Source organism: Coenobita brevimanus, chromosome 57 (assembly GCF_032717465.1).
Source record: "Coenobita brevimanus isolate Jiangsu-jjx chromosome 57, ASM3271746v2, whole genome shotgun sequence".
Taxonomy (NCBI): Eukaryota; Metazoa; Arthropoda; class Malacostraca; order Decapoda; family Coenobitidae; genus Coenobita; species Coenobita brevimanus.
In genome coordinates, this window is record NC_137010.1 from 50454954 (window position 1) to 50470963 (window position 16010).

General features: G+C 40.4%; 1 protein-coding gene across 1 annotated transcript; it reads left to right on the forward strand.

Annotated features, from left to right (window-relative positions):
* The first annotated feature begins 1810 nt into the window (after positions 1–1810).
* LOC145401992 (histone-lysine N-methyltransferase SETMAR-like) lies at positions 1811–15236 on the forward strand. The gene is made up of 3 exons (XM_080274092.1): positions 1811–1887; positions 14163–14532; positions 14703–15236. The coding sequence occupies exons 1-3, from the start codon at positions 1811–1813 to the stop codon at positions 15234–15236; spliced, it is 981 nt and encodes a 326-aa protein (XP_080130218.1).
* The last annotated feature ends 774 nt before the right edge of the window (positions 15237–16010 follow it).

Genomic DNA, 16010 nt, shown 5'->3' on the forward strand with positions numbered 1-16010 from the left:
CATCATCCTGCCCAGTCAACGAGGGCGCTGTCTCCAACAGCATTCATCCCCTCCGACATTTTGCAGCAGCAGGAGACAACCTCGTCATCCTCATCATCAGAGCAGTCACCACCTCGACGAGGTCGCCGTTGTCCATGGCCCGGCTATGGGGGGCAGCCAAGGGGTGGCCGAGGAGCCAGAAGGGTGTCGGTAGGCCGACCCACTGCCACCACTGTGGGAGGTGTTGCCACAGAGGATCCAGGGTGGAGCAGTGGCCCATTCACACCTCATACTGGGCCCTTCACAGGATCCCCAGGAATGAGGGTGGATCTGCCAACAATGCCTCGCCATTTCTTCCAGCTGTTTTTCACCAGGGAGTTGTTGACGTATTTCATCTGTGAGACCAACAGCTACCATACGCATCATTCCTGGGGACTGTGTTGGACATGGTTCATCTGTAATGATGAGGAGATGGCCAAGTTCATGGGGCTCTGCTTCTTCATGGGGGTGGTCAATATGCCGACCATCAGGCATTACTGGGGGAGATCCCATCTTCACAACTACTACTTTTTCCAGTGAGTGATGAGTGGGAGGTGTTTCAAGGCCATCCTGAAACACTTCCACACCTTTATCTCACTCGCTATACCGCAGGACAATCGCGATCGGCTCATCAGTGTTCGCATGGTGATGGAGTACCTCCTTCAGCAGTTCCAGGACACCTACCTACCCATGGAGCACCTCAGCTTGGATGAGGGCTCGCTGGAGTGGAGGGGGCGCCTCAGCTTCCACGTCTACAACCCCATGAAGCCCTTGAAGTACTCCATCAAGTTCTACATCCTGGCTGAGGCTTCCTCAGGGTACATCTGGAACTTCGAGGTGTATACGGGGCAAAAGAAGATGCTGGAGAACGCCGTTTGGAGCCTTGTAGAACTGCTGAAGGACCAGGGATACAAAGTTTACATGAACAACTATTATAACTCTGTATCCCTGTGCAAACACCTCTTCAGTGCAGGAACCTATGTGTGTGGGACCCTACTCCTGGCAAGAGGAGCACCAAAGCAGTGCAGGACATCACCAGGGCCAAGAGCCTGCCAGAGGGGGGCATGGCAGCAAGGCACAAGGACAATGTGATGGTGTTGCTGTGGAAGGACAAGTGCATCGTCAACATGGTCTCCACCTTCCACAGCACAAGCACCGTCCAAAAGCAGGTTCGAGAGAAGACCAGGGGTCCTGATGGGAGGACATATGTCCAGAAGACCGTGGACAAGCCCGTCATGGTGGAGGACTACAATCAGCACATGGGTGGGGTGGACCACTTTGACCAGATGGTCCACCCCATCCAGCAGTGGACCATGAAATGAACCAAGATGATCACCTTCTACTTTATTCAGATGGCCAGTTTCAATGCGTTTGCCCTGTATAAGAAGTGCTCGCATGGGTCAGTTAGTCAGTTGGAATTTGTGGAGGAGATAGTGGACAAGCTCCTCCACTTTGAAGCAGAGTGGCCTGCATTAGGGTATATCATCCACCATGCCGCTGACCTTCCAACCTGATGGCCACCAGGACCTACGGCACTTGTGGCACCTGCAGCAGCACCAGCACCAGCACAGGTGCCAGCACCACCATCTCCTGGGCCAGCACCGTCTCCTGGACCAGCACCAACACAGGTGCCAACACCACCATCTCCAGGAGCAGGACCAGCACAGGAGCCAATGCCACCATTGGCTGCAGGACCAGCACGGGTGCCGAGACAACCATCTCCAGCAGTTCCTGGTCTGTCGGGAGAACCTGCTGCCACTGCCATGCCTGGCCCTGCAGCTGCACCTCCAGGATGACAGGACCGGGGAAGACCAGCATGGGTGATTGCTCGAGTGGTACCATACCGAGCGACGTATTCCCTAGTGGAGCGTATATATATATATATATATATATATATATATATATATATACACACACACACACACACACACAGTGGGAGTCAGAGATAGCAGACGTGCGACGTTGGCTCTCCGTACCGAGCCAGCATGGCCAGTGGCATTACCTAAATTAGTACCTTTATATGAGTTAAGCTCTGTACCAGGTTAGACTAAATGATTTTTCATTATTTAAAAAAAAAAAAATAATAAGTTTAAACAAGACTTGTTCAAACAGAAAAGAGAACTGAGAGGCGAAAGAATGCGCCCAGTCAGCTGAGGTTTGTTTAGACTACAGCAACACGGGAAAGTGTGCATACTCTGTAAGTACATGTACTCTGTGCTTTTAGTATTGCAAAATGGACACATACTTTAGTAAAGCAAATTTGGAAAAGAAAAGGGATAAAGGTAGAAAGCAAGATGATGATTTCTACCAAGAACTGGTTGAAGTGGAGACTCAATAGACTGGTTGAACGTGTACACAAACTAGAAATGGCTTTCAAAAATGAAATTGATGAAATAAAGAAGCAGATGCACTTGCAAAAGGAAGAGATACAAAAACTAGGAAGGGAGGCCAACAAAAAAGACACAACCATCAGTGAACTAACAGTGGAATTGAGTACGCCTAGGAAGAAAATGAGTGAAATGGGAAGTACAGTAGTCAATCACGAGAGTGTTATGGAAGAGTTCAAAAATGATACAGAGACAATTAGGCAAGTAAGCAGTTTGATAGACCAAAGCAGTGATATTGAGGAGAAGATAACACAGGTGAATGAAGCTGTGCAAAGCTACAAAAATGATGTGGAAACCACGTATGCTGAAATGGTGAAAGTAAAGAAAGACTTAGAAACAAGGGTGGAAGAAAAAAGCATTAAACAGGAAGTGAAAAGAATAATCCAAAACAATCCAAAGTTAGTCAGAGATTCAGTAGATATAAACAAATCTATAGTAATCACTGGTATAGAAGAGGAAGAAGTAAAAAACAAGATCACAAGAGACAAAAAGAGATGGCAAATGTAATGAGCTTACTGAAAGAAGTATCAGAGGAAATCTGTAGTAAAGACATAGAGGAACACAAAAGATTAGGGAAATACGAGAAAAACAAGACAAGATCTCTAAAGGTGACTTTCCAGAGTGTAAACACTGTGGAGGAGATACTAAAAAATGCAAAGAATCTTATGGAAAAAGAGGAGTTCAAAAATGTATGGCTAAAAAGATGCCTAACACAAAAGGAACTGGAATTACTGAAAGAAGAGGGAGGAAGCAAAAACAAAAAATGAGGGAAGATCAGAAGAAAAGAAGAACAAATTTTTTTTTACAAAGTAATATGATTGCAGGTACGAAAATGGTACACAAACAGGATGGAATAAAAAGGAGGAAGGTAGTAGAACCATGTCATGACAAGTATATAAACAAGATGATAAAGTTGATGTACTCAAATGTGGATGGAATGGTATCTAAATTACTAGAGATGAATGATTATGTCAGAGAAAATGAACCACAAATAATACGCCTAACTGAAACAAAATTAACACCAAGGATATCCAATGACATACTAAACTTAGAGGAATACAATATATGGAGAAGAGACAGAAATTTTAAAAAAAGGAGGAGGAATTATAATATTAACTAAGAAAAATCTAAAAGTCAATGAAATAAAACTAGATATACCATCCCAAGTAAAACTGATTGCAGTAGAGATCAACACATCTGAAGGTAAAGTAATTGTAGCCAATTTGTACATGCCACCCAGATCAAACACATGGGAAAGAGACGAATATGAGGACATGGCAGAGAGTACAATTCAGAGTTTAAGATCATTACTACATAAAATGGAAGAGAAATCAGAAAGAATTATACTAATTGGAGATTTTAATACAAATATAAATTGGAATACTCTACATATAATTAGCCAAGAAAGCTGTTGGGACCAAAAGCTCCTGGATCTCGTGCAAGAGTTTTTCCTAACGCAACATGTGAGTGAAACCACCAGAAAAAAAGGACTCGATGTACCTTCAGTGCTAGATCTAATATTTGCTAGGCAAGAAAATAATATTGACAGTTTAATATATCACCCTCCACTCGGCAAAAGCGATCATGCAGTACTAAATTACAACTTCAGGATAGCATATGACATAGTTAACAGCAATGCCAGTTACAAAAATAGCCTAAACTATAAAAGGGGAAATTATCAAGACCTAAAGAAGTATTTCTCAGATGTTAATTGGGAAAATGAGCTTAGAGGACAAGATATAAATGCTGTATATAAAAAATTCTGTGAATTTTATGAAATAGGGGCCCAGAAGTACATCCCACAGCACAAAGAAGCAGATAAGAAAATACAGAAATGGTTCAATACAGAATGTAAAAAATCAAAAGAGAGAAGAGATTTGTTGTGGAATAGATACGGGAGACACAATAGTGAGAGGGCGTATAATAATTACAAAAAGGCAAGAAACGATTATACAAGAATAAGGAGGGAAGCCCAGAAATAGTTTGAGGAGGATATAATAAATAAAAGTAGTGATCAACCAAAGCTGTTTTACAGCTACATCAGAAGCAAAACCAAAGTAAAAGATATAATACAATCCATTACGGACGAGGGAATCACTTATACGCAAGAGAAAGATATTTGTGAAGCACTAAATAAGAATTTCCAATTAGTTTTTCTATCTATCTATCTATATACCTAGGCTGCTTCCCCCAAGGAAAGGGAGGTAGCCGAGACAGGACGACTCACTCTCCATTTACTCATCCATTCAAACACATTCATTCGCATCTTAGCCCCAAAGGGGAGAACGGACAGATCCTCACCGCATCACACCGCACAAGGGTCAACTGCGCAATGCAAGCAGTGACATCCACAGCAGGGCCCGACAGCAGAACTGGTTTACCCCTGCCACATCATAACAGACCCATCCCCTTACCCTTAGTTTTTACAGAAGAAAAAAATTTTGAGAGGGACTATGTGGAACATGCATGTCCACACATACTACCAGATATACAAATGGCAGAAAAACTAATACAGGAGGAGTTAAGTAAATTAGACTGAGGAAAAGCAAGTGGTCCTGATGAAATTTCATGTTGAGTACTACGAGAATGTGCAAAGGAGTTAAGTAAACCATTATTTTTAATTTTCAAGAAATCCTTGAGTCAAGGTAAACTACCTGATGGAAGAAAGCAAATATTGTCCCCTTATTCAAGAAGGGAAATAGAGAAAATCCACTCAACTATCGACCAGTATCACTGACCAGTGATGTAAGCAAGGTATTAGAAAAGCTTATAAGAAAAGCTTGGGTAAATCATCTTGAAGAACACAGTATGATAACAGAAAGGGTGTTTGGTTTCAGAAAAGGAAAATCATGTGTTACTAATCTGTTTAGCTACTATGACAGAGTAACAAACATAATACAGGAAAGAGAAGGATGGGTGGACAGTATCTATTTTGATTTCAAGAAAGCTTTTGACACAGTACCACACCAAAGACTTTTATGGAAACTGTACCATCAAGGAGGAATTCGAGGCAAACTGTTTTGTTGGATGCAAGATTTTCTCATAAAAAGAGAAATGAGAACTGTACTAAGAGGAAACTACTCATCATGGAAAGAAGTGACAAGTGGAGTACCACAGGGTTCAGTGTTGGCACCAATCATGTTTTTAGTGTATATAAATGATATAAACAGTAACACTGGAAATGAGAGCTATCTGAATATGTTTGCAGATGATGCAAAAATACAAAGGAGAATTACTAACACAGACTCTTGTAAAGAGCTACAAGAATTAAATAAACTTCATGAATGGAGTAATACATGGCAAATGGAATTCAATGTGGACAAGTGTCATGTAATTAAGTTTCGTAAAGGTGGAAAAAGACCTGATTGGGATTATAAGTTAGGAAATAAAACCCTATACACATCAGAAAGAGAGAAGGACCTAGGTGTGATTATCAATAACAGACTATCTCCGGCTGACCACATCAGTGAGAAGGTACGGAACATGTATACACTACTTGCAAATATGAGAATAGCATTCACATACACAAATGAAGACATGCTAAGAAGGATAATAACATCATTTATTAGACCAACCCTGGAATATGCATCAGTAGTCTGGAGTCCTCATCTCAAAAAACACATAGACAAGATTGAAAAAGTTCAAAAGGCTGCTACAAGATGGATATCAAGCTTAAGGGACCTAAGCTACAAAGAAAGACTAAATAAACTGAATCTACCAACACTACAGGAGAGAAGGAAAAGAGGTGACATGATAATGCTATATAAGTGCATATCAGGGAAGGAGAAAATAGCCATAAATGATTACTTAACATATGGAGAAGGATTAGCAAGAGGACACTGCAAAAAAACTGCATAAGAAGAGATGTGCTAAAGAAGTAAGGAAATTCAGTTTCCCAAACAGAGTAATTGATCAATGGAATGGACTACCGAATGAAATAGTGTGTGCCAAAACAATTCACAAATTTAAGGATATGTACGATAAATATGGTTTAAGACACGGGACAGTACAAGCTTGACTCATTCCTGTAAAGATACAATTAGGTAAGAACACACCCACACACCCACACACAGGGCATCGTCGGAGGTAGACGTCCGTTACCGGCGCTCCATACCAGACCAACACGGCCAGAGGCATTACCTAAATAAGTATCTTTGAATGAGTCAAGCTCTGTACCAGGTTAGACTAAATGATTTTTCATTATTAAAAGGAAAAGAAATAATAAGTTTAAATAAGACTGGTTCAAACAGAACATAGAACCGAGTGGCGAAAAATTGCGTTGAGTCAGCTGGGTTTGTTTATACTACAGCAACACGGGGAAAGTGTGCATACTCTGTAAGTACATACTCTGTTCATTTAGTATTACAAAATGGATACATACTTCAGTAAAACAAATTTGGAAAAAAAAAAAGGATAAAAGTAAAAAGTAAAATGATGATTTCTACCAAGAACTGGTTGAAGTGGAGACTCACAATAGACTGGTTGAACGTGTACACAAACTAGAAATGGCTTTCAAAAGTGAAATGGATGAAATAAAGAAGCAAATGCACTTGCAAAATGAAGAGATAGAAAAACTAGGAAGGGAGGCCAATAAGAAAGACACAGCCATCAGTGAACTAACAGTGGAATTCAGTACCCTTAGGAAGAAAGTGAGTAAAATGGCAAGTACAGTAGTCAATCACGAGAGTGTTATGGAAGAGTTAAAAAATGACACAGAGACAATTAGACAAGCAAGCAGTCTTATGGACCAGAGCAGTGATATTGAGGAGAAGATAACACAGGTGAATGAAGCTGTGCAAAGCTACAAAAATGATGTAGAAACCACGTATGCTGAAATGGTGAAAGTAAAGAAAGACTTAGAAACAAGGGTGAAGGAAAAAAGCATTAAAAAGGAAGTGAAAAGAATAATCCAAAACAATCCAAAGTTAGTCAGAGATTCAGTAGAAATAAATAAATCAATAGTAATCACTGGTATAGAAGAGGAAGAAATTAAAAACAAGATCACTAGAGACAAAAAGGAGATGGCAAATGTAATGAGCTTACTGAAAGAAGTATCAGAGGAAATCTGTAGTAAAGACATAGAGGAACACAAAAGGTTAGGGAAATACGAGAAAAGCAAGAGAAGACCTCTAAAGGTGACTTTCCAGAGTGTAAACACTGTGGAAGAGATACTAAAAAATGCAAAGAATCTTATGGAAAAAGAGGAGTTCAAAAATGTATGGATAAAAAGATGCCTAACACAAGAGGAACTGGAATTACTGAAAGAGAAAAGGGAGGAAGCAAAAACAAAAAATGAGGGAAGATCAGAAGAGGAGAAGTACAAATTTTTTTTACAAAGTAATATGATTGCAGGTACGAAAGTGGTACACAAACAGGGTGGAAGAAAAAGGAGGAAGTTTGTAGAACCATGTCATGGCAAGTATATAAACAAGATGATAAAGTTGATGTACTCAAATGTGGATGGAATGGTATCTAAATTACTAGAGATGAATGATTATGTCAGAGAAAATGAACCACAAATAATATGCCTAACTGAGACAAAATTAACACCAAGGATATCCAATGACATACTAAACTTAGAGGAATACAATATATGGAGAAGAGACAGAAATATAAAAAAAGGAGGAGGAATTATAATATTAACTAAGAAAAATCTAAAAGTCAAGGAAATAAATCTAGATATACCATCACAAGTAGAACTGGTTGCAGTAGAGATCGACACATCAGAAGGTAAAGTAATTGTAGCCAATTTGTACATGCCACCCAGATCAAACACATGGGAAAGAGACGAATATGAGGACCTGGCAGAGAGTACAATTCAGAGTATAAGATCCTTGCTACATAAAATGGAAGAGAAATCGGAAAGAATTATACTAACTGGAATTTTAATACCAGTACAAATATAAATTGGAATACTCTAGATATGAATAGCCAAGAAAGCTGTTGGGACCAAAAGCTCCTGGATCTCGTACAAGAGTTTTTCCTAACGCAACATGTGAGGGAAACCACTAGAAAAAGAGGACTTGATGTACCTTCAGTGCTAGATCTAATATTTGCTAGGCAAGAAAATGACATTGACAGTTTAATATATCACCCTCCACTCGGCAAAAGCGATCATGCAGTACTAAATTATAACTTCAGGATAGCATATGACATAGTAAACAGCAATGACAGTTACAAAAAGAGCCTAAACTATAGAAAGGGAAATTATCAAGACCTAAAGAAGTATTTCTTAGAAGCTGATTGGGAAAATGAGCTTAGAGGACAAGATTTAAATGCTGTATATAAAAAATTTTGTGAATTTTATGAAATAGGAGTCCAGAAGTACATCCCACAGCACAAAGAAGCAGATAAGAAAATACAGAAATGGTTCAATACAGAATGTAAAAAATCAAAAGAAAGAAGAGATTTGTTGTGGAATAGATACAGAAGACACAATAGTGAAAGGGCGTATAATAATTACAAACAGGCAAGAAACGACTATACAAGAATAAGGAGGGAAGCCCAAAAACAGTTTGAGGAGGATATAATAAATAAAAGTAGTGATCAACCAAAGCTGTTTTACAGCTATATCAGAAGCAAAACCAAAGTAAAAGATATAATACAATCCATTACGGACGAGGGAATCACTTACACACAAGAGAAAGATATTTGTGAAGCACTAATTAAGAATTTCCAATTAGTTTTTACAGAAGAAAAAAATTTTGAGAGGGACTGTGTGGAACACGCATGTCCACACATACTACCAGATATACAAATAGCAGAAAAAGTAATACAGGAGGAGTTAAGTAGATTAGACAGAGGAAAAGCAAGTGGTCCTGATGAAATTTCATGTTGGGTGTTACAAGAATGTGCAAAGGAGTTAAGTAAACCATTATTTTTAAATTTCAAGAAATCCTTGAGTCAAGGGAAACTACCTGATATTTGGAAAAAAGCAAATATAGTCCCCTTATTCAAGAAAGGAAATAGACAAAATCCTCTCAACTACCGACCAGTATCACTGACCAGTGTTGTAAGCAAGGTATTAGAAAAACTTGTAAGAAAAGCTTGGGTAAATCATCTAGAAGAACACAGTATGATAATAGAAAGACAGTTTGGTTTCAGAAAAGGAAAATCATGTGTTACTAATTTGTTGAGCTACTATGATAGAGTAACAAACACAATACAGGAAAGGGAAGGATGGGTGGACAGTATCTATTTAGATTTCAAGAACGCTTTTGACACAGTACCACACCAAAGACTTTTATGGAAGCTGTACCATCAAGGAGGAATTCGAGGCAAACTGTTTTGTTGGATGCAAGACTTTCTCATAAAAAGAGAAATGAGGACAGTACTAAGAGGAAACTACTCATCATGGAAAGAAGTGACTAGTGGAGTACCACAGGGTTCGGTGCTGTCACCAATCATGTTTTCAGTGTACATAAATGATATAAACAGTAACACTGGAAATGAAAGCTATCTAAATATGTTTGCAGATGATGCAAAAATACGAAGGAGAATTACTAACACAGACTCTTGTAAAGAGCTACAAGATGAATGAAATAAACTTCATGAATGGGGGAATACATGGCAAATGGAATTCAATGTGGACAAGTGTCATGTAATCAAGTTTTGTAAAAATGGAAAAAGACCTGAATGGGATTATACGTTAGGAAATAAAGCCCTACACACATCAGAAAGAGAGAAGGACCTAGGTGTGATTATCAGTAACAGACTATCTCCGGCTGACCACATCAGTGAGAAGGTACGGAACATGTATACACTGCTTGCAAATATGAGAACAGCATTCACATACATAAATGAAGACATGCTAAAAGATAATAACATCATTCATCTGACCAACCTGGAGTATGTATCAGTAGTCTAGAGACCTCATCTCAAAAAACACATAGACAAGATTGAAAAAGTTCAAAGGGCCGCTACAAGATGGATGCCAAGCTTAAGGGATCTAATCTAAGAAGAATGACTAAATAAACTGAATCTACCAACACTACAGGAGAGAAGGAAAAGAGGTGACATGATAATGCTATATAAATGCATATCATTGAAGGAGAAAATAGACATAAATGATTACTTAACATATGGGGGAGCATCAGCAAGAGGACACTGCAAAAAACTGCATAAGAAGAGAGGTGATAAAGACGTGAGGAAATTCAGTTTCCCAAACAGAGCAACTGATCAGTGGAGTGCACTACTGAATGAAATAGTGTGTGCCAAAACAATTCACATTTAAGGATATGTACGATAAATATGGTTTAAGACACGGGACAGTACGAGCTTGACTGGTTCCTGTAAAGATACAATTAAGTAAGAACAATTAGGTAAGAACACACACACACACACACACACACACACACACACACACACACTATATATATATAACTCCCCATCTTCAAACCCCACAAGGACCTGCAAGGAGCTCAACACCCCTGCAGGAAGTGAGTTTTCCGAATTTTGTTGATTTTGCATATTGACCTATATCAATACCCCTATATTTTTCACACAAATAACCATTTTCTTCTTTATAATTACATATATGACAGAAAGTACAGCTTCATTAGCAGTAACTAGGTTAAATGTGGTCATGTCGAGTAGGTTATAGCACCATAAAAACAACCCATGGAGATTTTACAGTCTACATAAAAAAAAGAAAGAAAGAAAAAAAAAAAGGCTTTGGGAGCCTAGTCCTCAGGTAAAGGCGGGGGAAGAGAGTGTTTTTTTCTCACTTGTGGTAAAACTAGGTAGCACTCGGAGGAGTAATCTAACTTTGTCGTCCTATTACTTGAAAACTATTGGATGTATTGATTACCTGTAAGAACCATAATAAAGATCAGTGAATTATACATAAGTTCATTACCAAAATATAAACCTTTGGGAGCATGTTTTGTAGGAAAAGGCGGGGGAACAGAGTGTTTCGTTTTTCTCACGGTAAAAGTAAGCAACGCTAGGAGGCGTAATCTAATTTTGTTGGCCAATTACTCGAAAACTATTGGACGTATTGATATCCTGTAAGGACGATGATAAAGATCAGTGAATTATACGTATGTTTATTGCCAAAATAAAAGCCTTTGGGAGCATATATTTTTGTTAAAGACGAGGAAAGTGTTTTTTTTCCTTGCTTGCGGTAAAACTAGGCAGCGCACGGAGAAGAGTTCTAACTTTGTCGTCCTATAACTCGAAAACTATTGGACGTATAGATTTCCTGTAAGAACCATGAATAAAAGCAGTAAATTCTACGTATGTACAGGACATAACAATGTAATATCTCTGATAAAAAGTCGTTGGTATGTAGGCAGGAATATAACGGTTGTTGTGCGCGCATGACGAAAGTGCAGCATGGCCGTGAGAACCCAGTAATTTTTTGCGATTTACTTGGAAACTATGAGGCGTATCAAAAATCGGCCGGTACCATGAGAAAGCTCATGAAACTCTTCACAATATTATGAAATAAAAACAGAAGGTGTGCAAGAAAAGTTTTGTGGTAGAGCTCCTTGAACAAAAATCAGTTTTTTTTTATGGCTTTCAGTTTTTGGCGATTTTCTCGAAAACTACAAATCTTATCACAACCGGACAAAGTTCATTAGAAAGTTGATGAAATCCTCTATCAAAACTTCAAATAACATTTTTCTATATGATTGAAAACATTCGAATTGTGATGTTGGGAAGTAAGATTGACGTTCTGAAATGTTTATTCACGCTGGCCTAAATTTGTTTGTGTTTTTTTTTTTTTTTGCTTATCAGCCAGGACAAACATCAACGAATAAGGTGATGTAGGTTTCATGGCAGTATAGTGAGGTTTGGTTGGTGAAAATAAGGCGAGAATACGTTTTCAGCAGCGTGCGGGCGGGCTGGCCGGGTGACCGGTTGAATAAAATCTATCTATCTGTCTATTGCCAGACGCCTCAATCCCGTTTGGGGTGGCCACAAACAAATCGCCTCCAAGTCGCCCTGTCCCTCGCCATTTCACTGTCCTGCTCCCAACTCACACCCCCCTCTTTCATATACCTCTCCACCCCATCCCTCCATCTCATCCTCGGCCTCCCCCTGCCTCTTCCCCCCTCCACCTCACATACACTCTCTTCGTCAGTCTTTCACGCTCCATCCTCTCCACATGGCCAAACCACCTCGGTGTGTTCCTCATAACGCTTCCTATCACATCCACATCCACACCACAACGCTCCTTTATATCCTCATTCGTCAGCCTCTCTCTCCACGTGGCTCCATAAAACTTAATAAAACTCATGCGTGCACAAGAGGGTTAAGCAATAGGGTCCGTCAAGTGAATACCTATTGCATAACAAATTATCACATAATGAGGCCGATGTAACATGGGTTCAATGGGGTTAATTGCAAAGCCTAAAATGACCAAGAAAGCCTCTCCCACCTACCTGAAACTTGTCCTATGCCAGCACGAGTCATCACCAAGGATACCCCCCCAACCCACGCGAAGGCTGGGGGATAGTTGGAAGGCCTGGAAAGTCACTCCACACAAATAGATACAGTATCGCTTCACATAATATCATATACAACACTATTTGTTAGACACTTGCTCTGTTATCTGGTGATAGCAAGAGTTTCAGTGGCATTTCATGCACAAAATAAAATGAAACGCTGATGATCACAGCAGAAATAAGCACTGGCAGCCATCTAAGCTTAGTCCGCTGAGTAGAGGCCCATTATGGGGATGATGGTTACCTAAAGTTGACACGACTTCCAAGTCAAAAGTTTCAGTATTTCACACATAAAAAGATCTCTGTCTATTAATAGCCACGCACCTTAAACCTGTAAGGGGTGGCCCATACGCTGCTGGGTTAGCTACACCAGTGACATTTCTCTTCCTGAGGGAAGAAATTTACCAAGGGGAAGTTTCTGGATACTATATAAATTTAAGTTCTGATCAGATAATCTGCTAAAGTATTTGTAACATCTTTTACATGTCGGACCTTTAAGAAATAGGGCCCAGCAGGTCAATCTAAGATTTTTGTCCTTAAATCAGGACAATAATTTCAGGGGGTGGTGATCAGTGTACACTACCACATCACCTGACCCTGGACCAACATAAAGAGAGAAGTGTTGAAGGGCATGTAGGAGTGCAACGTGTTCTTTCTCAATACTGTAGCTGAATAATTTCCCTGGGCCTTCTTGAATTTTTTGCTAAAATAGCACACAGGCATCTCAAAACTTTGATCATTATCCTGAAGCAAGTGTCCCCGTCCCAAGGCCACAGGCATCAACAGCTGATTTAAAGTGTTTATCAAAATTTGGAGCAAATAGGATGGTTTTGACTTTAGAATAGGCATTCTCACATTCTGACTTCCACTCATACTTGACGCCTTTCTTAACAAATCAGTGAGGGGGACTACAAGATCAGAGAACTCCAGGACAACACGCCTGTAGTACCCTACCATAACCAAGAAGCACTGCAACTCTCTTATCTTGGGGTTGGGGGGGAATGACTATAGCCTGAACTTTAACATCAGGTGGACTCACTTGCCCTAATCCGACCACATAACCTAGGTACTGCACTCGAGCCCTTACAAATTCACATTTAGTTAAATTAAGCACTAAATTAGCAGAGGACAGTCTCTGCAGCAAGGCATCTACGATGGAAAGTAAAAAGTTGTCCGCACTTTCGCCATAAGTGTCTTTAGGTTGGCCGCACAGCCTTCAGCGCTCGCATGCTAAAAGGTGGTACTCTTGTGGTTATGTAACCGAGGTTTGATGTTAATCGCTCCATTTTTCTTTTTTGTGTTACAGAGTAAACATGGCCGCTCCACTGGCAGTGTGCACCAAGGAAGAACAGAAATCAGTGATTCGATTCCTCTGGTCTGAAGGTGTGTCAGGGGCTGAAATTCATCACAGGCTTTCAGTGCAATATGGGGACAGCGCTCTACTGCATAGAAGTGTGTATGAATGGATCAAGAAGTTCAAAAATGGCCTTACAAGCGTGAAGCAGGTAGAGGGAGCAGGACGCCCATCAACCTCCACCACTGACATGAAGATTCAACAAGCGCGAGAGATGATTCTGGCGAACCAACGAGTGACCATCGATGAGGTGGCATGTTCTCTGCACATTAGTCATGGTTCTGCTTACGAAATCATCCACGACAAGCTTTGCTTCCATAAAGTTTGTGCAAGATGGATGCCAAGAGAGCTTACCGAAGCGCATAAGCACAATTGTGTGGAGATCTGCCAGTGCTTACTCGACCGCCACAGTGATGAAGGCAAGGCTTTCTTGGAGAGAATAGTCACAGGAGATGAGACCTGGGTCCATCACTTTGAACCAGAATCCAAAAGGCAGACTATGGAGTGGAAACACCCAGGATCGCCAACGACAAAGAAATTCAAGACTCGACCTTCCGCAGGAAAAGTGATCTCGTTTTGGGGGACTCAAAATGGTCTATACTGGAAAATTACCTGGAAAAAGAGTCTACAGTCACCAGTGTAGGCTACAGTGAAATGCTGGCCAACAAACTGAAACCAGCAATTCACACCAAATGCCAAGGCCTATTGTCAAGGCAAGTGTTGTTGCACGAAAATGCACGCCCACATACGGCCGGCCACACCGTTGAAACCATTGAAAAATTGGGTTTCAAGGTGCTGGAACACCCTGCATACAGTCCAGATCTCGTCCCTTCCAACTATCACCTCTTTGGACCGCTTAAAGATGCTTTACAAGGTCGTAGATTTGCTACGAGCGATGAAGTGCAGGAAGTGGTGCATAAATGGCTGCGCAACCAGCTGAAAACCTTCTACTCTTATGGAATAAGCAAGCTTGTGGACCGTTGGAAGAAGTGCATCGAAAAGCAAGGAGACTATGTAGAAAAATGATGTAATTGTTCAACCCCTGCTTTTGTTTTAATAAATTACAGAAACAAGAGTGCAGATAATTTTTGACTTTCGTAGTTTGCCCAAGTGTCGTTCCCAGGTGTTGCCAAAAAATAACCACTGTACATCGTCAGTGTAAGTAACACAACCTTTTAAATCCTTGGTAAGATCATTCATCAGCCTCTGGGTGACAGGAGCATATTCTTCGTACCACATTTACGAGTATTGCCACAGATCACAAAACAGGAAATTTCTTGGGCCCTTTCTGTGCGTGGAACTTGCCAATATCCCTTCATCAAATCCAATTTTGTAATAAACTTTGCACTGCTTATCATGTCCACACAATCATCTACTCTAGGAAGTGGGTAGGTGTCAGTCTTGGTGTACCCACTCCACAATATGTCTACCCCCGATGTATATATGTCCTCCCCCCAATGCATACATGTCCCCACTAATCTTGCTAGGTCAGCACCCTTTCCCACGCCTGAAGACGGCGTTATTGCATCAGTTCTTAGCAGACAGCTGAGAAGGGCAGACTGTTTTACTGTGAGCTTGTAATAAACTCCTTATCTAGCTGTTTGTACATGGAGTTTCTATCACCAAAGTATTGCAAGTTACATTTGGTAGCAGCGGTGTTTCGAACCATCACATTCTGACCGCCTCCTTGGATTTTTTGTGATACAACAAGATACACGACGACTCGCATCTGCCAGCCTTGCCCCTCCTCCATGCCTCTATACCTTGGCTGTGCTTTTCGAGTGTACCATTTTTCTCACC